Here is a 27,997-nt window from a genome sequence, read left to right on the forward strand (position 1 = left end):
AGACAGTTTCCTTGCCAGCTGGGTCTCCTCTAGGGCACATTCATTGTGGTCTGGATTAGGGCCACAGTGGGCTTGACTCAGCCCACTAGGCACATTTTCTAAGAAGGAACATTTCAACAGATGCAATGGGCACCCATTTGCAAGTATTTAAGCTGTGGGGTGATCATATTTCACCCCTAATCACTTTTATGGGGGGGGAAGCAACCAAATAATAATCTTTTGAAGGCTGGAGGCTAAGTGAGGACAGGCAAGCCCTCCTCCATAGGTTGGGCTTTTATTGCAAACTCAGCGTCCTTGCTCATGAGGACTAGAAACTGGATTTATTTGAAGGTAATTAATAAAAACCAAGATCTCCAGGAATCCATGTTCTTTCAGGCTACATTCCACGAAAATAGTGTGGATATCCACCCAATATGTCCTAGTTAAATATTCCAAATGTCAGGACTCCTGCAGTTTCCTGTGTGGGTGGGGAAAATGCTAAGAGACAGATGGCACCCCCCACCCTATAACATTTGGCAGCGCGCAGATTACTTGATGTCCAGCCAGAGTTGACCTAGCGTTTGTCTCTGACTACGCCTTACTGACGGCCTTTGAGCCATTTCCCCTTTCGCCTCCCCTCCCAAAACCAATGCAGGGTTTCCTGGAGAGAGGACAAGAAATGCAAACTCTTCTTCTGGGAATGATGAGAGAACGATGCTGAACCTGGAAGCAGCCAGAAACTGGCCGAACTGTGCCACTAAGGGGCAGTATTCGGCCATGCCAAAACACTGGAGCCATTTGAGACCTGGCACTCTCTGTGTGCGTCCCTGCTCTGGGGAACCCTTGGGAAGAACCCCGAATAAGAAGATCAGAAGGCGAGGCCCTGAAAGAGAACTTGCTCACCACAACTGCCTAACAGACCCCCTGGAGCCACAAGAGAGAACATTTGGGGTGTGCCTTCTCCATCCCTCTTCCCAGGGGATTCTGGGACTTGTAGCAGGGTAAGAGAAATAGGAGGGACACGGGTGGCGCTGTGGGTTAAACCACAGAGCCTAGGACTTGTCGATCAGAAGGTTGGTGGTTCGAATCCCTGTGACGGGGTGAGCTCCCGTTGCTCGGTCCCTGCTCCTGCCAACCTAGCAGTTCGAAAGCACGTCAAAGTGCAAGTAGATAAATAGGCACCGCTCTGGCGGGAAGGTAAACGGCGTTTCCGTGCACTGCTCTGGTTTGCCAGAAGCGGCTTAGTCATGCTGGCCACATGACCCGGAAGCTGTACGCTGGCTCCCTCGGCCAGTAAAGTGAGATGAGTGCCGCAACCCCAGAGTCGGCCACAACTGGACCTAATGGTCAGGGGTCCCTGTGTCTTTAAGAGAAATAGGAGGTCTCCTAACAACTCTCAGCTTCCTGAACAAACGACAGCTCCCAGGATTAACTGAGGGAAGCCATGACCGTTTAAAGTGGGGCAACAAAAAGGCAGAAATTCCTGCGTGTCAAAAAAGGTTGTTTATGTCTGCCACTACTCCGGCCCCTGATACGTTAGCCCCAAAATGGAAAATGAGCGAGGTCCCAACTAAAGAAGAATGGCTACTGAAGCAGACAGAATGTGCATAGCTTGCAGACTTAACATATAAAATAAGAGAACAAGAAGAACATACGTTCTGGAAAATGTTTATTGAATATATATGGGGGCGGGGAATGTGTACACTTGAAAACATTGGCAGCCTTAAGATAAATCCAACAGTGTAAATACGTTTTGATGGACTACTGAATGGTTTAGGTTTTTGTAAAATGTGCAGGGATTTATGATATGCAAAATGAACCACGGAAAGAGAAGTCATTGATATTTTAAGGATGTTTAAATGAGTATTCTAAATTGTAAAACAGAAAATTTAATAAAAAGTGTGTGTGTGTGTAGTGGGGCAACAATGCAGCCTCTCAGGGCACGCATTCCAGGACCCCCTCCTGGTGGCCTTGCAATGTGCAGGGCTTGCACATTTCCTCCATCTACGTGGCGCCCCTTGCAGACATCCGTCTTGGCTCTTTGGGTGGAACTAGTCCTGGAGGAAGAAGAAGAGCATTCTCTGGGGTCCTCTCCTCCCTCCGTCTCACGCCAATAGTATCATTTTTAGCGTCCTTGGAGCTATATGGCAGATGGAATGACAGCAGGCCTCTTCGCCACACCGCCCCTTTGTCAGCTGTTGCTGCAATGGGCAAGTTCTGCTTCATTTGCAATTTTGGTTTCCAAACGCTCCATTCCATATCCCTCTTGGGGCGAAGGAGGGAGGCAGAGGTCATCCCCATACCTCCCAGTCACTGGGCTCGAAGACTGTTGACAAAGATTTGCTTCTTCTTTGAGGAATTGGTGACTGACTGGAGCAGCTACCCTGTGTGAGAGAGATGAACCCCACTTCGAAAGCCTCCCCCCATTCTCATTTGTCGCATGTATCTCTAAGAGGAGGAAAGGGGGGCGGGCAGATGCTAAGAAATCCCAGCTACCAGCAAATGCCTCAGAAATGTGTGCATCCAGTCCCACTCATTTCAAAGAAAGTGAACATGCATCAGATCAAGATGAGCACCTTATCTTGAAAACTCTCAGATGCAAAGCTAGCTTTCCTTACTTGTTTTCAAGGCTCTAGGCCTTTTTATTCTGGAGTTAAGTCAGCAGTGTCTGTAGGGATCAGTAGTCCTGTAAGAAGGCTCTGGCAGTCAGGCATTGGGGGTTGGAGGGGGCGTGTATCAGGTACCAAAAAGTAAAAATCCTGGTTGCTGGATGCCTTGTACTATGTCTCCATGACAATGAGAGCTATGGCCCTTTTCAAGTTCTTCTAGGTCAGTTTTATCAGATTCCATATAATGGTTCCTAGGCACCCCACAAACTACCAGCCACTGCAACACCTGAACCTCCATGACTTCAGATGACTTTCTTTATTTCCCCCACTTACGGCCTTTACATCTCATGGCAGCAAATGGTCCTCCTCTGCTTGTCTCCCTACAAATGTCCCCAAATCCCCCCGTTTGCATCAGTAAGGCATCACTCCAGACACCAGGGACTATGGACAAAGCTACTGTGTGTAAGGTCACCACCCCATAGCCAGTAACCTGGGAGCAAGTCCCACTGATATAAGGCCTTACTGATTCTTTTTATAGTGAAACAGGGCCGTGGGTTCTCCTCATGAAAAGTCACATCAGGGTCAAATAGCACAGCCAGTTTTACAAGCCGCATAAATCGTACTTGCACTCTCTCTTATTTTGCAATATTTTCTCTTTCCTCATCAATGAGCTACGCAGGGCTCGGGAGCCCCATTCCCAGCATCCTCTGGAGCCCTGTTCAGCCACCTCTAGCACCCAAGAATTTACAGCCATCATCCACACAATTTCAAGCAAAGTCTTTGCAATTGGTGAGGGACAGAAACATGTTTAAAAAATAAATAAATCAGATTCTCAAGGAGCTAGCTTTGCATGTTCTTTCACTTTTCTGTGCTCTCAGGGAATTGCAGAATACACAAAAGTCCAGGGCTTGAATTTTAACATGTAATGGACTAGTACAGGAATTATTATTTTAAATAAATATCCTCCATTAGCTCTCAGCTTGCCTGTAGGACTGTGTCTATGGGTGCCTGTCATTAGAGATGGAGAATTCTGACCAAAACAGAAACACGAGCCGAAGTTTCTGATGTGCACTTATTCGGTCCCATGTCCAAAATGCAAATCAATCCAGCAGAGATGATCAGTATTCGTCGGCGTCACTGCTTCCACTCCGCAAACGATTATGCAGCTGATTCCTTCTCCACCCCGGGTTTGCAGTGTTTTTCCTTCCGATTGAAATGAACAGGGCGGAATACCGCTAAAGACAATGTAACTTGCTTATTGATATAAATCACATGCTGTGGAAATGTCTGTGGTAAGAGACATACTGATGGTTGGCTATTCATCAAACATTAACCCCTCCAAAAGGAGCTGCAGAAGCTAGGCAGATCCCATCTCTGACTGCATCATTTTCACCAGCACTATCGACATTCCCTTCAGGCTCACTTAGCTAACTTTATCCTCTGGGAAACCTGGGTTGAACGCAAAAGGCATTCACATGTATGCCTTGCTTGGAGAAGTACCAGCTTTTGATGTTTTCCCTTGACACCTCTCTCTTCACAGAACTTGGGAGGTATCAAAATGCAACAAGAAGCTTCTCGCATCCATCCAAGGTATTCGCAAACACAGGGAGTGGTGCAATCCGTTTATACCAGGGGTGGCCAACATGAACCTCAATTCCCATCATGCCTGGCCACTGCCCATGGTGTCTGGGGCTGCTGGGGGTTGGAGTTTAGACTCTGCAAACATGGCTTGTTTGTTTTTAAAGGCGTATAAGCCGTGCCCCGTGGATTTTCTAACCTTAATATTATTCACCTCTGCTCACAAGCCGTGAGTCTTATCTGCCAGGCGATCTGAAAACTTTCACATGCCTACAATTCCTACCTTGTTCATAAACACGCCATTTATAGCACTGTTAGTTAGAGGAAGAGATTTTAAGGGAGGGAGCGCTCCTACAGACTTCAGAATTCTCATTCTACCATTTCTATGACCAATCTCTGCATGGCCCGCCAAGGCTCCCCACAGACACGACAGGAGGGAAAATAGGAGCCAAACTCATTGTCAGAATTCAACGTATTTATTTATAATAATTAAGACTTCAGTGAAGGAATACATTCTACATTATTACTTGGTTTCACCAGCGGGAGCAGCAGGCTGGCATCCTCACCGTGCCCAGGTTCAGCGCCAGCAATGCTCTTACAGGGGGAAGGCAGCTGGTCGTGCTAACGGATACGACAAAAAGGTCCGTCTAGCCCAGAAATGATTGCTCTGAGGAGCCCATGGGCAGGGCGTCAAGGCAGGAGCAATCTCTGCCAGCCAGGGACATCCCAGTTCCAACCCCTGTGACCAGCGGCCCTATCTGCCATCTATTTGCCTTGTCCCTTCTAAAAAGCCAGCTTAAGCCAGTGATTTTAAAAGCCTTCCTTGTTTCCCCGGGCGTTTGATGGCTGAACGATAACCCCTGAGATAACTGCCTGAGGGAATGTGCTTGTTTTTAGCTGGTTTTAGAAAGTTTTCAATTATATTTTTATTGATTTGGCGCCCTGAGCTCCCTCGGGAGGAAGGGCGGGATATAAACTGAGTAGGCGTCACATTTACTGACAGAGCAGTGAACTCCATCAATTAATTAAGTCACTGTGTGGTAAACAGCTTCCTCTTCAGTCTCCAGCCAATTTCTGTACTGCGAAAGAGGGAGAAACACCTATTTTGATTGGCTTCCTCCATGTCACAAATCATTTTATCTGCCTCTATCAGCCCTAGGGATGGCTGGCTCCACCAATCTCAGTTTCTCTTTTTTAAAACCTTCAGGATGCCCCATTTCTAAATCAATTTGGGGTGGTCCACCCCCCTACTAATACATGCCTTTCTGCAAGCAATTTCTGTCAGCGCAACATAGTTTTGTGCCTCGTCTACACTAAATATTCATTTTTGTGAACACTATGAGAACTGCACCGCAAAATTCAGAAACGTGCAAATTTTAAAGGAAAGCGGTGTTTCAGTTTGCATCGTGGTTCAGAAACTAAGAATTAAGCTCTGCATGGAAGTGCAAACTGAACAGACTCACCCCTCCCCCTCACCAATTCCTATTCACCCCCAACCTTCAAATCATCAAAACTTAAACATGTCCAAAACACTTTCGCCTTCCCTGTTAAGGATTTTGTCAGTGGGCTTTCCTGCACCTTGTCCAGCCCAGCAACAGTGTCTTGTGTGCCTTTGTCACTTTTATTCAATGCTGTCAATCCTGCGAGGTTGCCAAGTTCCTGCATTTGACAGGATGTTTCAGGAAAATGAGCCTCTTTCACTGGGTCAAATCTCAAAGGGGGGGAGTAAAACCACATGGCAAAGAGTCAGAATCAGGGAGGCTGTTAGCTCTGTCCCTTATTAATCAGACTGTAGGCAGGGGCATCTGGGCTCCACCCACCCACTGTAGTAGTGTGTTGTTTTTTTAAAAGAAAAATCTGCCATGATTCTCCAGTCATATTCATAGTGCACAAGCCCTGCAAAAAGTAGCAGTGGAAAAAAATCATGGCATCATATGTCATGCTAAGTGAAGTCCTACACTGAGAGGACAGGCTAGATAAAAATCAAAACATGGATCTGGATCCCGACTGCACGGGCGGTGTAGTGGCAATTGAGGTAGGAAGAAAAAAATGGAATGGGATCGCAGCGATGCGGAATGGATTGAGGATCCTTCAGAGGGATTCACATTGCTACAGGAAAGGAATGATGCAGCATGAAATTGCACACAGCCCTCCCCGACCCACTGTGCTGTTCATTTGTAGCACACTGAAAATAAAGACTGCCAAGGGAATGCAATAAGAACGAAGGAAAGTGGCTCTGGAAGAGGAGGACTCTCATCAGAGAGGGAGTCTGCAAGATCTGGATCGTAGAAGTCATTCTAAGACTTAGATTGGAGGCTCTGTTGCAAAGGCACGCCAGGGGAGGCAGGTTCATTAGGGCAAAAGTGAAGCCCTGCCCCACCAACTTGCCTTCTTTTAACCAGCCCAGAAGGTGGCACTGAGCTGGCAGCATCCTCTTTCTCCTTAGTCTCAGGGCTGCCCTTGTAAAATTCACCAGGTAGGAAGATAAGGACCAATCTAGCATTCCTTAGCTCTGCCTGCCATTGCCTCTGGCGCCATCTAATGTTAGCCTCCTGCTTAACCCCCTACAAGCCTTGACGGATGACAGCCACCAGTGGAGCACACAGCTCTTACAGGAGACCCCGAAGTAAAACTATATGCTTAACCAACATTCAAAACAGATTTCGGTAGAACTGGCACACTCTCACTGAAAGTGGTTGCTGCCAAATCCTGGAGTAGGATCCCCGCAGATCAGTTCCTCTTTCCACCCTCTCCCGGTCATCCTTTTAAGTGCTTTGCAAGTGACAAATAAATAATAGTAATTACAAGGATTAAACCAATAGTGTAATCCAGAGTCTACCGAGATGAAATTACTCTTGACGGCACTGGGTATCATAAACACAGCTTCGGCAAGAGTGTGGGAAAATGTACTCGGATGCTCCAGTGGAAGCAAAACCCAGGGCTAGGCTGCTTTTGGGGAGCGAGGGGGGAGTCCCTCTCTATCCTGGCTCCCCTGTCCCTCTCCCCCGCACACACAGCCCGTGTCTCATTTCCCAGCATCCCTCTGGGCATCGATCTCCTGGAGCCATTTCACAGTGCGGGCCCGGCTCTCCTCCCAGCTGTAGAGGGGCTGGTAGCCAAAGTGCTCCTTGGCCTTGCTGGTCTGCACTGTGAAGGTGGTCCTTACGACAGTCAGAGTGTAGGGGTTGAGGATGGGCGCGTAGTTGCACAGGGGCTTCAGCAGCCACTGCAGGAAGGCGTTGAACAGCGCCATGAACCGCAGGAGGAAGGAAGGGAGCAGCGGCCGGGAGCCCAGCATGCGGAAGCCGCAGGAGCCCAGAAACTCCATGTTGAAGTCCTCGTAGCTCTTGTAAGGCGAGTCGTCATAGCAGAAATAAACCTGGCCTGAAACGGTTGAGGGAGACTCCTGGATCTTCCGGGCCACCAGCAGATGCATCCAAGACACGTTGCCTGCAAAAGGGTTGGCAGGGGGAGGAAGAGAGGAGAAACACTTGGGAAAGAGAAATAGGATCGCTAAAGCAGCCTATGCAATGGGCGAGAGAGAGAGATCCTACAGATAGGAATATAAACAATAAGAGAGGTGAATGTCATCAGGTCACTGACTCAGAGTGCTTTGGTCTGACTGAGCATCCAGTCCGTAAGCACGCAAGTCTTTGCTTGTGCATTTGCCAAGGGCTTAGCTCAGCCTTCCTTGTAAGGAGGAAATAAAAATAAATTCATAATTTAAGTTACAGGAGATCAAAGGGATCTTCTTTTAAGAAAACCACTTTTTAAACACATTTTCTCCTTGGGAGCCAATCGCCCTCTAGCAGAGGTTAGCAAACTAATAAAAAGCAGGCCCAGGAATGGCCACGTTGCCCTTCAAATGCTTACACAAATTAATTTACAAATCCCCATTGTAGTTTATCTGTTGCTCTTGGAAAAAGAATTCAAGGGGTCCGACTGCTAACCATTAATACACAGGCTCTGGTGTTCTTGATTTGCTTTAGTCATGGGTAAAGAAGCAAAGCATTCCAGGAGGGAAAGATTATTTGTTTTGATAAAACCATCTTGCTTCTCTGGGGCTTTGGCTATAAAGGACCAGAGGGAGTGCGTGCAAAGGCATCTAAAGTTCGTGGTGACATCGGAGTTCAAGAATGGCGCACAGCGTGCATGCGAGACTTACCAACATAGACCCTGCCGTGCTCAGTGGAGGCTGGGACGGATCGGATAAGACACTTTTTGGTGCTCAGCCCTTTCTCATAAAACTGTTTCATCAGTGGGTGGTGCTCCCCATAGATGCCAGTCGGCCGGAGAGCGCAAGTGACCAGCTGCTTCCCTCCTTCCACCTGGTGGCACAGAAGAGGAGGTGGAGAAAACCCGTTAGCTTCCCCTGCCACCAAGGACCTGGCTCCCTTCCCACCCCCCACCCCCACTGTGACGCATGTGGGGTAGAGGAGCCTCCGGGTGGTCAAGCATTTTGCTGGAGGGATTCAAGTTGAGGTATGGGGATCAAAGGGCTCTGTCTCCCCTAGCTGCAACAAACCCACTCTGGAAAAAAGAAACTTGACTTTTTAAGCAGTTTGGAAGGTGCAGAGTGAGCGAATGACCAGGTAAAAGGTAAAGGGACCCCGGACCATTAGGTCCAGTCGTGACCGACTCTGGGGTTGCGGCGCTCATCTCGCTTTATTGGCCAGCATGACTAAGCCGCTTCTGGCGAACCAGAGCAGTGCACAGAAAAGCCGTTTACCTTCCTGACGGAGCGGTGCATATTTATCTACTTGCACTTTGACGTGCTTTCGAACTGCTAGGTTGGCAGGAGCAGGGACCAAGCAACGGGAGCTCACCCCGTCGCGGGGATTCGAACCGCTGACCTTCTGATCGGCAAGCCCTAGGCTCAGTGGTTTAACCCACAGCGCCACCCACGTCCCAAGCAAATGACTAACAAGAAGTAAACACCCTGCAAGTGAACCAGGGTGAATGCAGCAGGAATGGTCACAGTCGTATACAAATCAAAACGAGAATGACTAAATAACGCTACCACACAGGATTATCAGAAAGATAAGGAAATGCTATGTGCACTCAAGCTCATTAGAGGGTAGAGAGAAAGGGTGGGTTTTAAGAGTGTCGTAAATACACTGCAGAGGGGACATCTTGCTGCACTTTTAAGAGGCCACAAAACTCTTGTAAGAGACTAATTGAGTTATTGGGGCACATAAACTTCCATTGACAGCAGCCTACATCATTACAGTGGTACCTCGGTTTACGAACAGTCCTGTTTATGAACTCCACAAAACCGGAAGTAGTGTTCCAGTTTGTGAACTTTACCTCGATCTACGAACGGAAGCCAAACAGCGGAAGGGCACCGGCAGTGGGAGGCCTCATTAGGGAAAGCACGCCTCGATTTAAGTATGGATTTGGTTTAAGAACGGACTTCAGGAACGAAATAAGTACATAAACCGAGGTACCACTGTATATGCATAAATTGTTCTTAGTTGGCCGACAGAGGCGAAGGGTTCATGCCACGGATCTGGGGAAGTGGGTTTTGGCTCTTGAACATTTATGTCCTAATAAATCTGTTAGTCCTTTTAAGGTTCTTTGTTCCATTCGAAACGTGGGCTGAAGGGGAGCCTGACTCACCGCTCGTCCATTGGCTTTGATGACCAACCGCTCAGCCTTGGCTTTGCTAACCGGGTAAGGCTCGGTGTGAACAACCTCATATTTGGTGTCTTCGTTTCCCCTGCAAAGAAGAGGAGCATGCCACAGGGAATCAGAACCCAATACTTCAACATAGAGAAAGAGAGCCCAGAAGCCCCACCTGCCAGACCCATCCTTTTCCGTCTCTGCTACAAAATAATGTACCTCAATATACTTCAGTTTTGTTCAATTAACTCCAATGCACTGTGCTATGATGGTACAGAGGCCACTGTCAAGTGCAGGGCAAGGTGCCTGCATCTAAAAAGAGACAGGTAGAAGCAAGAGTATTGTTTCTCCCAGCGTTGCAAAAGCACAGTGGGAAACGCTGCAATTTTAATGTGCATTTATTTATACCTTTTAATAAATGTGCATTAAAGCTGCAGCATTTCCCAGTTCCTATTGCAAGCTGAAACTTATTACTTGATTATTCCCTCACTTCCTCAACAACAGCAAAATCCTACCCCCTACAAAGACCACCCACCCCAGAATTCCATCATATCATTCCAGGGAGGCATCTTTTTATTGCAGCGCATGGACATCACAAGCTTCCTTTTGACTGGTAGGGGTGGGAGAATCCAAGGGAGGTGCTATTGTGTAACCTGGGGGTCCCCCAAATTAGTGCCCTTTGCTCTGCAGGGGGTTGGACTAGATGACCCTCTAGGTCCCTTCCAACTCTACAATTCTATGATTCCTCCCTAGTTAATGTTGTTTTTTAAAATGAGTTTGGCTTTTAGGAATTGCTCAGTTGCAGGCATTTCCTGCTTTTCTGTCTGTGTGTGTTGTTGTTTTGGTGGGTGGGTGTGTTTCATCTGTTTGTTTTGTAGGGGCAGGGGCAGTTTCAGGCATTGCCAGTTTTTCCTCTGTAAAGCCAGCATTCTCTGGTGCCTATGATACATTTTAAGATTTGCAAATGGGCCTCTAAAGGTTGGGAACTTGGAATCCATGCATGTTTTCAGCACTCTTCGAGAAGGATGGATTATGGGTGCTTAATGTCCCATTCCTTACACACACACATACCAGACAGCTGTCTGAGTTTCTCCATTTTCTTTCCTTGCCCCGGGCCAAAATATTCAGCAACGAGACGTTTTGTGTTTACAGACAAAGGAGGCGATTTAATGTTTGCAGACAAGAAACTGCCAATCTCCTGCTTTAGTGGAAGTGGCAATTTAGGCTGCATCCACACACCGTACATTTAAAGCACATTCAAAGAACTGCGCAAGGCTTAAGAATGGAAGGACAGCCCTGCTGGGTCACTCCAGCATCCTCTTCCCACCATGGCCAGCCTATGGGAAGCCTGAAAGCAACACCCAAGCACAACACCGTGCTCTCCCCTCTTGCGATTCCCAGAAACTAGCATTCGGAGGTGAACTTCCTCCAGCTGTGGAGGCAGGACATAGCCATTGAGAGCCACTGAGTCTGATCCTCTCTTAAAGCCATCCAAGCTTCTTTCAAGGAATCCTGGGAACTGTGGTTTTCCCTTCACAGAGCTGCAATCCCCTGCACCATTAACAGACTACAGTTCCCAGGATCCTTCGGCAGGGGAAGTTTCTTTAAATGCATGGTGCATGCACAGTGTTAGAAACAGGAACAAAATATTGCCATGGAGGGAGCGCTGTTATATATAATATATCTCCATTGCCCATCTCCAGGGTTACCGTTGCTGTGCACATGTGTTGTTGTGATGTTGCTAGGGAGGTTACGGGGGAAGCCCTTGCGCAGGGGAGGAACCACTGCTGGCCTGGACCAAAGCCAAAGGGAACTCCCTGCTGTGGATATCAGGGCTCTGGGTGTGTATGTGTATGAGGGAGAACACAAGCGCTTTAGGCACATCGCTTTATCAAAAGTGCCTCCCAATGACAGGATGGCTGCAGTTCCCACTGGCTCAGCCTAGCCTACCTCACAGGGGTGTTGCAAGGTTAAAAAGGGGCAGGGGGAGAGAACCACCTATAGTTCTGAAAGATGGGTGGGCTTTCTAAAGGAAAAATGAAGTTAGAGGAAGAACTCGCCTGCCCTTAATCACAGACTGAGAAGGAGACAGGTCTGTGCCGTGGAAGGGGAAGGAAGCCCAGCAATACACGCTGGAGCACAGGCAGCCGGGGCAGAGATGCCGGAAGCCCCAGGTGAGACACGTACCTGAAGAAGGGGTCGCCCCTCGCGTTGGGCCCCACCACTTCCATGCTGCTGGTGTAAATCAGATACTGAGTTCCTTGTGTCACACATGCTTCAATGACGTTCTGAGTTCCTGCGCCGAAACAATGGAAAACAGAAGAGGAGAAAGGAGAGAGAGCGAGAGAAGACACATAAGCCACACCTCTCGGCCAGCCAAAGAACCCCATGGTGCCCACATAACCCAGGGGCAGAGATCATGGTCCCTTCCAGTTCCCATCATCCCTGACCACTAGAACATGGGGAGGCAAACTAAGGCCCGGGAGCCGGAGCCAGCCCAATCGCCTTCTAAATCCGGCCCGCAGACAGTCCGGGAATCAGCGTGTTTTTACATGAGTAGAATGAGTCCTTTTATTTAAAATGCATCTCTGGGTTATTTGTGGGGCATAGGAATTCGTTCATTATTCGTAAACCGAGGTAGCACTGTACCTTAACACTAGCTCATTCTCGCTAAGCCACAGTCTGGCTTGGCCTTATGTGTGGCATGAAGCCAGCCTGTCCCAGTCCGATCTACTTCAGAGGGTTGTTGTACAGATAAAAGAAAGCGGCGGGGAAGAGAAATACAACAAATCATCTGGAAAAGAAGACCAACCCAGCCCCAACCCTGTTCTCAACCCATCCTCTTCCAGAATACCTGACAGTTGTGCAAGCGGATCAGCCCACTTTCTGTTGTGCAATAACAAGCACCTGTTTTAGCCCGTGAGAGAAAATGTTGAAATACATAGATACTTGGGCCTTTGCATCTCATGTAGTGGCAGGAATTTCATCCCAGACCTCACAGGCCCTCCCTGCCGGCCTCTTTACGCCCTGGCAAATGCAGCGGACGTTCATAAATTAAAAGGAATGCCCACACATGGACGTTATTATCCTTGTTCCTGACTCATCTCTGCCTTGGTCGGTTTTACATCAGTAACCGACAGGGAGTTTCCCCCAAAAACCTCAAAGCCCTTTCCCAAAGAAACAAACAAACAAACACTCCACCCCAAATGGAACCACTTTTGGGCCATGGAGTCAGAACCAGCTATTAAAGTTTGGTGGAATAGGACGGTCTGACAGGACAGGACACAGCTTTTCCTCTTAGGCTGCCAGAAGGAAAGGATGAGTGATGGTGCTTTAAAAAACATGGCAATCCATTCCTGTTGTTTCCTTTCCAGACGCCCTCAGCCAGGAGCATCTGATGTAAAGCCAAAGGGGGGGAAATGGAAGGAGCATCTCAGCTCAGGCGCTGACCTGCTCATGTACCACCCAGTTGCCACAGAGATGAGAGGGAAGGACATGGGATTCTGCCTTCTATCAAGTCAGACCAAGGTGGGGGTGTGTGGAGGGGAACCTTGGTTTTAGCAGGGATTGCCATGTGAACCCCTTCCTCAATCCAGGATTTAACGCCTGATGAGCAGCTGATGGGTGAGGATTAAATCTTGCTCCCAGAAGGATTTAACCCCCCTGACAAGCGGGGAGTATAATCCTGCTGCCTTGGCTACATGCCCATGTTCCCTGTTGGGAATGGGTGTGCATAGCCAACACAGGATTTAACCTCACAGGCCATGCTTCCCAGCTAGGCTTGATCCCCTGCCTGTGGCGCCAGGGCTCAGCCTCTGAAAAAAGATGAAGCTGCAATAATGGTAAGAGGGTATCTGAGCATACACAGAGGGAAACTGCCTCTCCCCTTAAGTAACCAGAGTCTGTTCTTCAGCCTCCGGGATGTGGGGCAGGAGACCCACATGAGATAGTGGCTTCCTGAACCTGGAAACACTCATCCTTGACCACTGGTCCTGCTAGCTAGGGATGATGGGAGTTGTAGTCCAAAAACAGCTGAAGACCCACATTTGGGAAACCCTGCTTTAGGGCAAGGCTGGGGAACCTGCAAGCCTGGCATGTATTGCTGGACTCCAACTACCAGCATTCCTGTCTATTGGCCAGGCTAGCTGAGGCTGATGGGAGTTGGAGTCCAGCAACTGCTGGAGAGCCACAGGGTCTCCCAAGCCTACTTTAGAGGAATTAGCCAGCTAGTTCTTGGAAAGGCTTAACAGCACTGTTTCAGAGAAATCTTTCTGTTTTCCTTCTGTATACAGCAAGGCTAATTTCCCAGTTGTAATATTTTCCTTTCCATTGCAATTTTATTTAGCAATTCTTATTACGTTTTTCACAGAACAGTCTTCAACCACCCCCGCCAGCCTCCTGAAAAACAGATTTATTAACTTGGCAAAAGCTGGCGTTGCTCCCTTCAAAATATTTGGCTTTTATCTTCTAGAAAGACAGGCTGAAATATTAGCACTTCCCATCAAGCGATTCTTAAAAATCCAGACCTTTCCTTGGTAACATAAGAGGGTAAGAAGAGCCCTGCCGTGTCAGGTCAAGGCTGGATGACAATACATTGTGGTATGCTTGGCCCCAGCACCTCTTGGTTTGGAAATGAAGGCCTTCCTCTGGAACGTGGCCTGGTTCACTGGCTTGAGCAACCTCCCCAGCCACCTTTCTGACAAGTAGCTTTGCCCATCTTGCTTGCCTCATAACACTAAACCATGGTTTATGAGACTGTTTATTACAGCATGGCTTATTATTATGTGGAAACCCTGCCAGAAGCTTACCTATGGTTTCCTTGTTGCCAGCAAACCACAATCTGAAACCATGGCTTGTTTTGCTATAACTACAGCCTGGCGTTATATGGAAACCCAGCACCATTCCCTTAGCCATGGTTTGTTGAAGTCACCCTGGACACTCACTAAACTCCACAAGACAAGAACAAAACAAATGTTGGAGAAACAAGCCATGGTTTGTTTGACAAACTCACGGTTAACTCATGATTTGTGAAACAAACCATGGCTTAGCATTATGTGTGAACCAGGCCGTTGTGGTGCTCTCCTTGGTCCTCTAATGTGCAGGGTGACTTCCTCTGGACCATGGAGGAAAGAGGCTGAATGGGTAGTCTTTCAATTCCTACCTTGAACGTTGACCGCAGTGATCTTTTCAGGTGAGACTCTGCCCCAAACATCCACCAGGCTGGCAGTGTGGATGACCAGGTGGGCTCCTTTCATGGCTGCCTTCACATCCTCCAGGTTGCTGATGTCGCCCTGGATCAGAGTCACTTCGTTTTTGAGAACGAGAAGAGAGAGAGAGAGAGATAGAGAGAGGTGACTTTCGGTTGCTACCTGGGTCAGAGAGAAAAGGCGGTAGCAGGGAACCAGGGACAAATCCATCAACCAAAAAAACCCATGTAATCAAGTCTACCTTGGTTTCTTCATTAGGAAAGAACATACTAAACACAAACAGGTCCACGTCTCTCCCCTTCTCATCATCCTCCCTGCCCCCAACAGAGGGAGGAGAAGCAAGGTGGCATCAGGGACCCTGCAGAACTTTGTGCTCCTAGCCCTGCCCATACGAACGATTGGAAAATCATTGAGAGCCATAGCTGTCCTTATGCACACCCCAGATAGAAACATCGTGGGCTGCCTAGAGGCTACAGGGACCGAACCTGGATCTTCTACACACGCAAAGCATATCATTGGAAGCAAAACCGGAGCTTGGAAACAGCGATGTGTTTCAGCAATTTGCCTTTGGGCAAATTTCTATTTTGATTTGCATCACTGAATTCAGGAGGGGATTCAGTTGTGTGCTGATGGCAAACCTTCCCACTTCCGCCCTGTGGCAATACCGAGGCATTCCTGAATACTGAATGAGTCGAAACAACTTAGGAGAATCTTCCTTATGAGTGATAAGCACCACACACTTCTACGGCAGGCTGTTGAGAAAGAACAAAGCCAAATACCTGGTTATATAATTAAATGCCTCATCCCAGAAAGAGGGTTAGGCGGATGAGTTAATTTCTGTTTCTCTTTCTCATTTTCCACATCTTGGTGCTTACCGTAGCTCTCCACATTCCCACATTGGTTTGTGGACATATTTATTATTTAAGTCCTCATGAAAACTAAACAGTGTTTTTATTGCTATCTTCTCAGCCCCCAAGACGCACTCCTCCATTGTCTCCCGAGACAGACAACTAAAGCCTCCTAATATACCCCTTTGGTATGGAATAATATACACATCTTTGTAAAGCAACTTCCCCTAACATAATGCATTTTGCATGTCTTTCTGATTAATATATGTGTACCTTAACATCTACATATTTGTACACATTACTTGGCTGGAAAACTGCACTGCAAAATTCGGAGATGTGTGAATTTCAAGCGGTGGCTGTGCTTCGGTTTGCACATTGTTTTAGAAAGTGTGAATTAAGCAGTTTTGCCTTTAAATGCAAGCTGAATCTAATTTCTCCCCACCCCTTCCTAGAAATAGCACTGTCTTTTGTCCAGGCAAAGCTGGGGGGTGGGTTAGAAACCACACTGTCACCACTTGGCACCATTCTCTGCTGCCCCACGTTTCCTAGAGAGAATAACGCGGAGAAGAGAAAATGCAAGAAATTGCAGACCCACCCTCAGCTCAAAAGGTCTCCTCTGCACTTGGACACCCAGAAGGGTAAACGTTCTAGAAACAACACCCCCAAGGCCCATATTTAGCTGCCCCATAACGTGGGGCATATTCCACTTCTTTACTTACTGTGCCCACCTATTGAGTGAAGAAAATCTTCAACATTTCAACAGGAAGTCAAAGTCAAGCATGGCATAAGATCAACTTCTTGCTGGCTTTACAATTTGCATCAGAGTTATGCCTTCTTAAGGATCCAAAAGTTAAGTTAGCCACCAAACTACCTTCCTTGCACACCTCAGGCATTCTTTACTTTTGCTTTCACACACAAAAAGCATTGCATAATACGTGCGGCCTTATACATTTAAAATAAAAAGAAGGGAGGTTTTAAAATATATATATAGGGGGAGGGGGAGGTGTTCTTGATGTCACAGCTGTTAGCCAATCGGCCCCACAATTGGATTAGCACTAAGATAATAAGGTATTGTTTGAAACACTTCTGCCTCTCCCTTTGTTTCAGCACAGCAAGGTCATCATATAAGCAAACGTGACAAGAGATTACAAAAACATCCTGAGCTTAATGTTGTTTTGTCAAGTTTTCCTTGGAACAAGAAACAGTGTTGTTTGAGCCATCGGCCCCTCTCACAACCACTTTTCTTTTGTCTAGTTTTAGGAGCAGTTTTTTAAAATGCCACAAGGACAGCCTTGGTCACACTGAAGGGACATGTGGATGGGGCTTGTCACAGAAAGCTTAGAGGACATACCAGACAAGAATTTTATTTGGAAAATTGACAGACCACCAAACATTAGCAAATATCCTAGCAGTGTAGAACAATTTAAAAAATAAATGAATATAAGAAGACAGATGAGAACAGTTTCACAAAGAAATCTGATGCTGTACATGAGCCAACTCATCTTTCTGGAAAAGCTGTTCCAGTTAGAGGGCAGCCACCGTTCTCTTGCAAGAAAAAAATGGGATGTCCTGGTTTTGCCAAGACACTTGCGGTGTATGCCATGTGCGGTGACATTATATCTTAAATGCAACAGCTATTATGGCTATTGTCACCTTCAAGACCCACTTGCTTCTCAGGCTAACCACCACGGGATGGAAAGCGAACTTTGGTGTTCTTTCCTGGGCAGCTGGTTTTATCCGTGATAATTTTTGAAGCCTCACAACAGGTCTGAGAGACGTGGCAGGCAGGGAGAACAGGAAGGAACGGGATCTAATGGGTTACACCAAGTTCACCAAGTGCCTCCCTCTCTTTCTCTCCTGCATTTCATAGGCAGGAAACCCTCTCAGGAAATCCTGCCATGATGGCATCTGCTGCGAAACACCTGCCAGGAATGAATGGCCAGGGCACCCGTCGCCCTTCCTGTCCCCATCAACCTGCTTGCCCACTCACCCAGGGACCTTGGGGCCTTGCAGTTCACTCCTGTCTGCCTCCCTTTACGTCATGTGAGGCCTTGACAGGAGGCAGTTTCCCGCTTCTCCGCTTCTTCCTGCCCAGATGCTTTCTGGCCGCCTGTCACTTAGCTGGCTGTCAAAATCATTTTCCCTTCTAAATGTGGTGCTGGAAACTCAGTTCTCTGGAACTTGAAAGAGCCATTACCAAGGAGAGGTCACCAGGAGGCATCCGGGAAGGGACTAGAGTCATATTCTCACCCTTCCCAGTTATTTATTTATACCCAACTCTTTTTATTCTTATTTTATTTTTAGGAGGAGAAAGCACTCCGAGTGGCTCCAGCTGAGCTCCTAAGTTGTTGCCCACCCTGGCAACCACCAGGCCGAAGCCTGCTTTGCATTAGCAGCATCAAAGCCGCTTCTCAGGCTATTTCCTGGCCCCCAGGATTGCGGGCATTGGCTCCTCATGTGACGAAACGTCTCCTATATACCAAGACAATTCCACACACGGTGAAGCGTTTGTTTCATTGCAGGAACAAATATCCATGTTCCGCACTGGCTTCTTGAGCAAAGCAAAAGTTGTGGCACTGGTTCACTCCCTCCTCACTCAGTCCTGGTCACAAAGACTGGAGCGAGGAGTAGTTCCTGGCAATGGGAAATGCCTCAGCCCCTATTACTTAAATTAGCTGCTTGCGAATTAATATTCTTGCAAGGTACCACTTTCTTTCTAGCCCTTTCCCCTCTAAATTGGCAGAAGGCCAGATTTGGCCCAAGGATTCCCAGTTGCTAATCCACAGCATATATCAAATACACCCTAGCTTTTTTCTTTCCGATAAAGAGAAAAATGTGGCACATGAAGCATCTCTTAGGCCCCAGCTGCACTACACATTCAAGGTAGCATCATGACACTGTCAATAGTCATGGCTTCCCAACAAAGAACCCTGGGAACTGTAGTGCTGAGAGTTGTAGTTTGTTAAGGGTGCCGAAGCGTTCCCCTCAGAGAGTGACAATTCCCAGAGCGGCTTAACAATTAACCCCTTTTGTCAAGGAATTCAAAAGAACTGTAACTGTGGGCCTCCAAACAACTATCAGCACCCTTAACAAACTACAGTTCCCAAGATTGTTTGGGGGAAGCCACAACTGTTTAAAGTGGGATGACACTGCTTTGAAATGAATAGTGCAGATGGGGCCTTAGCGGGAAAGGGAAATAAACACTTGCACATGTTCACAGAAGTCTCCTCTTTATTCCTATCACTTTCACGTACCATAAACGACCTCTAGCTTTGTTGACATCCACGGAAACTCACATTTTCTCCCTGCAGAGGCCTTGCGAATGGCCTTAGACGATTCCGCCGCCCCCCATCCCCTTCACATTAGCAAGACCACTTTTTACCGGTATAATAAGCAGCAATCTGCTTGGAAGAAGGCAGATGGGGCTCACCACCAGGGAGGTGTTGGGACTCCCTGCCACAATGAGCCTGCCAAAGCAGAGAAGCAAGACCATGCAACTTCACCAACTTTTGGTGTTGCCTCCCACTGCCCACACCTCATCAGGAGGGACATTTTGCTTGTATTAACTATTGGCAAAACATGCCCTTGGCTCTGAAGCTAGCCTCTTTTCTTCTCCCCAAAACACCTCCTTCCCTTGGTCAAACTGCATCCTTGCCGCTAGAAACCGGTGAAACTTCATTGTCTCGTTGCTTCCTCAAATCAAATCAGATGTGCTTTCAAGGTCAGGCCTTGTTTACGCTGGACTGAAACCAACACAGAAGAGACCTTGGACCCAGAAGGATATGAGGCCGAGGTTGCTACTGGGCTTCTCTCGGGGAAAAATCCCCAGGCAAGCCCTTCCTTCCCTCCACCTCACCCCACCCCCTCTCCCGCTTCTCAATTCTTGTTTCTCAGATTCCTGTTTTTGCCCTGCTGCTTGCTACTGAGTGCTATTTGCAAAGAGATTTTGGCAGCGCACGCAAGCTCCGCCAAAGGACACGGGCCAGGCACGAGGCAAAGAGAGTGAATTGCAACCAGCTGGAGTGGACGGCGTTTGGATCATCTGCTCCTCCACAGCCAAGGCTGGCTCTGTACCATTCGCTGCACAGCCCAACAGCGGGAATGGGAGCACGCTCTCGCATGGAGGTCCATGCTCGGAAAAAAACACTTCCATGTGTGGGTGTGGTCTTCTTGAACCCTGCCAACAAAACCCCTCATTTTTGGGGGGTTGGGAGGGTGGCTTTCCTGGGAATAAACCATCGCCACCACACCCTCTGCATCTTGCAGGGAACAGCTTTGAAGGTCAACAGCGAGCTGCGCACCACACATGAGGAAAATGGGCCTGTACCAGTTGAATCAACGTGAGGGAACAGAGTGTTATGGTGGCCCTATCCTGCCCTCCAAAGCTTCCTCCCCGAGAACCGCACAGGCACATTTTCTCGCCACATGTTGGCTGGCTTCCTGGCCGGTTGTTCCAGGGAGAGAACTACTCACGGGCTGGATGCTGTTACCCGCAAGTTGTAGCATCTCAGAGCATCGCCTCCATTTTGCTCTCAGGAACTTTCCCTTCCTTACGTGACAATTGCTCGCACCCACAAAAGGATTTCCAGAGGGGTACAAAAGATGCAGCTTCCTGACTCAGGACCTTTCTTTATTTCCAAACTGGTTGCTTTAACTTATTATAGCAGGGAAAAGTTAGCCCTCTTCGTGTCGTTGGGGACTCCCAACTCCCAGCAGGCTGAGCCAGCATGCCCAATGGTCGGGGAAGATGGGAGCTGCAGTCCAGCACCATGAGGAGAGTCAAGGGTCCCTATTTTAGGGAGCGATACACCAACCCTTTAAAAGGGTGGAATTTATACTTTTTAGTTGGTTTTCATGCATAGTATTTCACTTTCCTGATGCTTGGAGGATATTTTGTTTAGTCGACCTGCTATGTTTTCAATGAATTTTCCTTGTGTTTTCGCATGTAATGTTTGATACTAAAAAAAAAGATGCTCTGTTTAGTTGTTGATTGTGTTTTATGGAATGTATAAATTTCTGGCATTTTATCTAGTTGCATTTAGCCTAAGTTGTAAAAGGCTTTGTTTTAAAGTTGTAAAGAGTTTTTGTTTTGAATTTAAACAATGTATACAAATTGTCATCAATCAATCAATACCTTCATTCAGATTCCCAGGATAGTTTAAATTAAGGCTGCTTTATGTTTAGCTCTATCTTACAAAGGCTATTTGTTTTTAACCAAAGCTTCTTCTTTTCTTTTCTTTTCTTTTCTTTTCTTTTCTTTTCTTTTCTTTTCTTTTCTTTTCTTTCTTTTTTTGTAAGCTAACTTTTAAACTTTTAAATTTGAAAGGCGGGACATTTTTTTTTTTTAATCGAGTAAAGATGAGCAATTCTTCTTCTCTCTCCTCCGCCCCCCCCCCCGCCATCTATGTTTGTGTTCTGCATCCTCCCAAACTCAGCTGCAGTTAACCCAGTACTGTAACACCAAGGTGTAAAAACATTCACAGATGGAGCTGCAACCTTTTAGAACACGCTTGGGTAGAGAGATGCAAAAGCAGACCTTTAACAGCTGTGTAAAACAACAGCAACAACAACAATTAAAGGTGCATTGGTCCCATGTTTCACCAGGCCATCCTTACTCATGAGTAAGGCTCATTGAACACTAGGATTTGATTGCCAAGCAACCAAACATAAGACTGCTCTGCAACATGTGAATTAGACGCCAAGGACTGAAAAAAAAGAGACAGACTTATTGTGCTGTTGGCTGCCATCCACATTCCTAGGGTTTCTAGCTGCTAAGTTCCAACATTCTTGTGGAGACTACTCATTTTTTACTTGGAGGGGAAAATGTGTTTTTAAAGGTCACACACCTTCAGACCTTGAAACATATGAGTCCTTTTAGACACCGGGGCGGGGGGGAGGGTTACCGTCCAAGAAAAATGAATAAAACTTAGCGCTACATGGGCTGGTTTCTGTGAAACTCTCTCAGGTGGACAAAGGTTGCCAAGATGGAAAATATTTCAGCCTCCTGTTTATATAACCAGGGAAATAAATGTTAAGCTGGGGCTCAACTGGGAAACCTGCCTTAGAAGCCAAGGACTTCTAAAGAAGATAACTGTTTCAAAACTCCACCGATTTTCAGAAACACAGTTGGGCTTTTTAGAAAGTTAGCTTTTTAGTCCCCGCCACACGCTAGCAGATGTGGAGAACCTTTGGTGCTCCAGATGTTGATGAACTACAAATCCCATCAGCCCCAGCAAGCACAGCAGGGGCATGGGATGGTGCCAGTTTCAGTTCACACCAGCTCTAACACGTCATGGGTCCCTTTCATACCTCACCTTTAGGGCACCTTCAGAGGACTTTATTCCAGCATTCATCTATATTTAATTGCACAGAGCTTATACAGCAGGTGCTGTCATTGTTGTTAACCGACCTTCACCATAATGTACCAGGGCAAGTTACAGCAATTTTAAAATTCAACACTGAAAACAGTTCTAAACAAGTTGCAGCCACAGATATACGGCGGGACCATATATATCTCAAGTATCCAAGTCCAGTCTTTACCGAGCATTTGTTCTGATTTGTTTGTGGGGAGGTTATATGACAGTCAGATTTTATCCTAATTTCTTTGTGCGGTGGTTACAAGCCTTCCCACTAACCAATAATTTATCCCACGCTTCTTAGCGACTTTCCCCATCGCTTTCTTAAGCACGAGAAGGTAAATGTTTTTAATTGTAAAAAAGTGGACTTGTTGCACCAGGGCTCTTTAATCCACTTTAATTCTGCAAATGTAAATTTCCTAGAAATACTGACAGTGGTGGTGAACTTATTACCTCCCACCAGCAGTAATGCAAGTGGGGTAAGCAAACAAAACACAAGAGGCAGCTATGCTGATATCATAATGATATTATTGCAGGCCATACCAGGGGCAGTGGAACCTGGGGGTTCTCCAGCATTTGGGAGCAGTGAGCATTTAGGGATGCCAAGATATGGGTGACCGCACTGACAGACCCTCCAAGCGTCCCTGTTTTCCAGGGACAGTCCGGGATTTACAGAACCCATCCTGGTTTCTGATTTGATCCCGTTTTTCCTTAGGCTGTCCCTATTTTCATCGGAGAAATGTTGGAAGGTGTGGCATTAGGCAACCACCCCCCCCAAGCCAAGGAGATAAGTAACTATACAACCTTTAGAAGTCATCTGAAGGCAGTCCTGCATAGAGATGTTTTTTTAGTGTTTTTATATAATTTGGAAACCACCCAGAGTGACTGGGGCAACCCAATCAGATGGGCATGGTATAAATAACGTTGTTGTTGTTGTTGTTGTTGTTGTTGTTGTTGTTGTTGCTGCTGCTGCTGTTGCTGTTGTTGTTATGGAATAGGTAAAGGGACCCCTGACATTTAAGTCCAGTCGTGAATGACTCTGGGGTTGCGGCGCTCATCTCGCTTTACAGGCCGAGAGAGCGGGCGTTTGTCCGCTTCCACAGACAGTTTTCCGGGTCAAGTGGCCAGCATGACTAAGCCACTTCTGGTGAAGCCAAAGCAACACACGGAAACACTGTTTACCTTCCCGCCGGAGTGGTACCTATTTATCTACTTGCACTTGATGTGCTTTTGAACTGCTAGGTTGGCAGGAGCTGGTACCGAGCAATGGAAGCTCACCCCGTCACGGGGATTTGAACCGCCGGCCTTCTGATTGGCAAGCCCAAGAGGCTCAGTGGTTTAGATCACAGCACCACCCGCATCCCTTTCTGTTATGGAATAGGATGCCCCTATTTTCATTGGAGAAATGTTGGGGGATACGCCCCGACATCCTTCCCTATAGCCTTTAACGCGGCCAGTTGGGCATTTCTCTGGAGAGATTTTTGGAGACTCTCTCAAAATGTATTTGCCCATTCTGTGCAAGACCCTCAGGGAAGTGGAATCCACACCCACACCTCTGCAGGAACAGGAAAGAGTGACCCAGGAGAATGGGCATCTTACCTCTATCCAGGTGTCGCATGCTTTCATCGAGGTGCAAGTCAAAGACGCGCACTTCTGCAAGGCCAGGCTCCTCCTTCAGAAGCATCTGGACCAGATTTTTCCCCAGAAAACCGCAGCCACCTGTCACAAGGTAGATCTGGTTTTTGCTTGATGACCCCATTTGTCCTGTGAGTAGGGAGTAAAGGATAAAATGTGCTTTCAGTCTAGAGGAACAAAAGAACTGTAGAGTTCTGGAAGGGACGAGCGAACAGAAGCTGTAAGCTAAGATTCCCCATATTCAGATACTACTATTTCTAGAATGCTTAATAGGCCTAGGTACTTCACACATGGACGTCAAAGAATTTCATCGCAAATGGAAAGGGAAGAAGAAATTGCTGCTGCCCATGTTTTCGTCCCAGGTCTGGAGCGGAAATCAATCCGATTGACACAATCAGTATTTGCTCACATTGTTTTTTTAAAGTCCGCAGCCAATATGCAATTAAATACTTGGGGGGGGGGGGACACAATTATTGTTTTGACATTTTGCTTACACTGAAATGAGCGGCGTGGAAATAACTGCACCATTAATTGCTTCAGATTCATAACTCACATAATTACCTAAGTTACATTAAACAGAGAGGCAGCAAGATGAAGGATGCAGGATTTGCCAGAAACCAAACTTCGGCAGGATGGAAAAAGTGAGGTTGTGACAAAGACAGGTTGGGATGGAAGCCGCTGCCTTCTGACATCCCTGGCTTCACACAGAAAGCAAAAAAAGAGACAGGCCCCACTGCCCTCAGGCTTACGGTCAGTCGAGTGAGGCTTACATGCAGGAGAGAAGGAAAGAAGAGACAGCACACAAAAATAAAAGCGACAGAGGAGACATTGGTAGGCACAGGATCCTTAGAAGGAAGGCAGACGTTTGCAGAGCAGTTTTTAGGGACTGCCTCCAAGTGGCTAAACAGAATAGAAGCGCCTTTCCAAATGCACTGAGGCACCTGCAGGAGACTGAAGAACAGAGGAGCATGAGACCATCGGCCACAGTGGCACACAAAAAAACCCTGTTCAGAGGCCCCAAGCAGAACAGTCTTTCCTATTGGGCTTACTGGCACATTGCGCCAGGGCGCTGGCCTCTCAGGGGCGCCTCAGCGAGTGGGGGAGCTGCGCAGCTTTGCCGGCGGCCTCCCCTTTCCCTAAATGCCCTGGCCCTGGCCCCAAGACAGGGTGGAGAACCTCAATGCGGCCCTCAGCACCTCACTTTCTGGCCCTCAGGACTCTCCAGAGGCCACACTCCCTCCCTGGCCTGCTTTGCAACATCCTTGAGGGTTTTCACCTGGCTGGCCTGCCTCCCTGAACTCTGACAATGACTCTTGCTTCTCTTGATGGAGGATGAGGGGGGGCAAGAGGGAGTGAGGAAATTAGGTAAAAGGGTAAAGTTTCCTTTCCTCTGGCCCTGCCGGCCACCAGATGTGGCCCTTTGGAAGGCTGTCTAGAAGGAAGAATGCAGCCCTCAGTTGGAAAAAGGTTCCCTGTCCCTAATCCAGGGTATTTACAGCTGCATCCCCACTTCTTGCCATGACCTTTACGGTTCTGCTTTAGCACGTCTCAACTTCAGCTTGAACTGTGAAGCAGGCCAGTTGTTTCCCCTATACTACAAGATGCACAATTATCGGTCTGGAAAACGGTTGCCCCGGTGATCTATCACAGACAAGCAAGAAGAGGGTTCTGCAAAACGCCAAAGGGAAGCGGTTTAAGGAATCTCTCACTCGGGGAATGCTGGAGGGGAAGGGAAGAAATAAGCACAAGCTCTCTCCATTGGGGGGGTCTTCCCCCTCCTCCTTACGACAGTGATCAGCTGCAGGGCTTCTGGAGTTTCTACAGATGTCCCCTATTAATCTCAGCACCTGTCAAATGGACCATTTGGAAAGGTGTCCTGTTTCTGTTTCAACATGCCTGAGAGACACCCCCGAAGCAGCCAGTCACACCTGGTTTGATGCCTTCTAAATCGAGTTTCTCAGAGCGCTTTAACAAGCAATCCCTCTTCCCCCGGGGAACTCTGGAATTTAGTTGTGTGAGGGGAATAGGGATCTGCTAACTAGCCACTCTCAGCTCCCTTAACAAACTCCAGCTTCCATAACTCTTTGGCCACAGCTGTTTAAAGTAGCATGATACAGCTTTAAATGTATAGTGCATGTGCAAACTAATGTTCCAATATTAAATTCCCAGCACGAGGCCACAACCCGCACAGTACATTTTAAAGTCCTTCTTATAACGCTTTAACGGTCACGGCTTCCCCCTGAAAGAATCTTGGGAACTGAAGTTTTTAAGGGTGCTGGGAATTGTAGCTTGGAGGGGGGGAATTAAGTTCGCAGGATTCTTGAGGAGGAGGGAGCCATGACTGCTATAAGTAAAGGTAAAGGGACCCCTGACCATTAGGTCCTGTCGTGACCGACTCTGGGGTTGTGGCGCTCATCTCGCTTTATTGGCTGAGGGAGCCGGCATACAGCTTCCAGGTCATGTGGCCAGCATGACTAAGCCACTTCTGGCGAACCAGAGCAGCACACAGAAACGCCATTTACCTTCCCACCGGAGCGGTACCTATTTATCTACTTGCTCTTTGACGTGCTTTCGAACTGCTAGGTTGGCAGGAGCAGGGACCGAGCAATGGGTGTTTTAAAAGTACTGTGTGGATGGGGTCTCAGTTAATAGCTGCATAAAGGCCCAAAAAACCAAAACCAAACCAAATAAAATAAAAAAATGCAATCATGATTTTTTGTGGGTGGGGTGGACAGAACCTGGCATTCAGCATTCCTGGGTCCTAGTCACGTTCCTAATGAGTGGTGGTAAGAGCAGACAATGTCATGGAGTGAGACTTGAGTGAACTTGCTTTGGCTGTGGGAGGTGCAAGATAGAGAGAGATCAGCTCAAAGCCGCCACACTTGCGTAGCCAGATTAAGCTTCTCACAACCCCAAACAGCAAATTACTAGGAAATCTGTGATAAGATGACATTGCTGCATTAGCCTCCTTTCCAAGTCTGCTTCCAGCAGATAAGTAAATGCTTTAGAATAAAACCTGCTTGTAATTTCTAACCACTCTCTCAAAGAGAAAGATCAGTTGGATTTATAATGGGCTAGGTTCAGAGTCCCACCGGCAGATGTAATGGCCTGTTCCCTCTTCTCCCCCTGCCCCGCCACCCCACACCTCCCCACAATCTGCTCCAGAGGGTCCCTCAACCTTCCAGAGGAGATTTTGGGGACACACAGGGGGAGAAGGGAAGAAGTCCCATTTGCACAATCAAAAGTCTGTTTCATGCGCGGGATGCTGCAACTGTAATACTGCCCGTCAAGTGAAACAGGGGTCTAAACAAAAGCCATTACCTTACCCCCCACCCCCAATGGAAAATGTAGCAATTCCCCATTTGCAAATTATTCCAGATTTTAGTGTGTGCATGGGGTGGGGGGGCAGAGAGAGGAAAGGCGTGTGCAGCATGGAAGGAGAATCACAAGGTTTAGAGCCTGCGCTTGGCACTGCCTTTAAAAGCGTTTCAATTTGCTGCCTTTTATACACTCAGACTTTATATAGAAACACTGCCAGACAAGTCAAAGAGTCACTCTCCTTTTTTAAGCCCTGGGACACGGGCCTTTGGTCTGCATGCCAAGCCCCTTTTAATTGTTTAAAACCGTCTCTTGTTGTCATACATACGAGTGAATATAGGAACCTGCATGAGTCACATTCTTATATGCAGGTTGGGGGAGAGCTTAGACCCACCCGCTCCCCTCTCCAGAAGGCACCCCTCAAAATGAACAGAGGCTTAGTCAGTCTGACAAGCCAAAGATGCAGAAATCAAGACTGCTGCAAGTTTCCCCCTAGGAAACAAGGCCAAATTCATTCAGAAAAGCGGCACAAAAGCAGAGCATTGTTGCAGGTTTGCTGTCCAAGAACCAGCTCTTTCACACAGTGGCTTTCCTTTAAAAAGAGAAGGCAGATCAAAGTCTGAGATCTCACAAAAGAACATTGATAGGGTGGGTGGGTGGTTTTTTTTAATGGCCCACAATGACCATTCACTGCTTCTTTGTTGAGGCCAATTACGGGAAGGATAATTTTGATTCACAGATTTCTCAGAAATGTTAGGGTGGGAAAGGTGAAACATCCCACTTTCCTCCAGTAAAAGCATTTGGCAGGCTTGGAAAAGGAGCACCTTCCTCCTTGAGGATCTAAT

The 27,997-nt window shown here is 47.4% G+C and overlaps 1 protein-coding gene across 2 annotated transcripts in view; it reads right to left on the reverse strand.

Annotated features, from left to right (window-relative positions):
- Window positions 1-4,623: 4,623 nt before the first annotated feature.
- Window positions 4,624-27,997, reverse strand: part of HSD3B7 (hydroxy-delta-5-steroid dehydrogenase, 3 beta- and steroid delta-isomerase 7) — a 49,155-nt gene continuing 25,781 nt past the window's right edge. For both annotated transcript variants that reach the window (XM_080978917.1, XM_080978916.1), the window contains 6 exons: window positions 23,799-23,963; window positions 14,950-15,093; window positions 11,976-12,084; window positions 9,786-9,885; window positions 8,332-8,494; window positions 4,624-7,616 (listed from right to left, as the gene is read on the reverse strand). In XM_080978917.1, the coding sequence (XP_080835043.1) occupies window positions 7,192-7,616; window positions 8,332-8,494; window positions 9,786-9,885; window positions 11,976-12,084; window positions 14,950-15,093; window positions 23,799-23,958 (1,101 nt within the window). In that variant the 5' untranslated portion in view covers window positions 23,959-23,963 and the 3' untranslated portion in view covers window positions 4,624-7,191. The remainder of the gene's footprint in view (window positions 7,617-8,331; window positions 8,495-9,785; window positions 9,886-11,975; window positions 12,085-14,949; window positions 15,094-23,798; window positions 23,964-27,997) is intronic.

Source organism: Podarcis pityusensis (genome assembly GCF_964106645.2).
Source record: "Podarcis pityusensis genome assembly, chromosome: 13".
In the NCBI taxonomy this organism is placed as follows: domain Eukaryota; kingdom Metazoa; phylum Chordata; class Lepidosauria; order Squamata; family Lacertidae; genus Podarcis; species Podarcis pityusensis.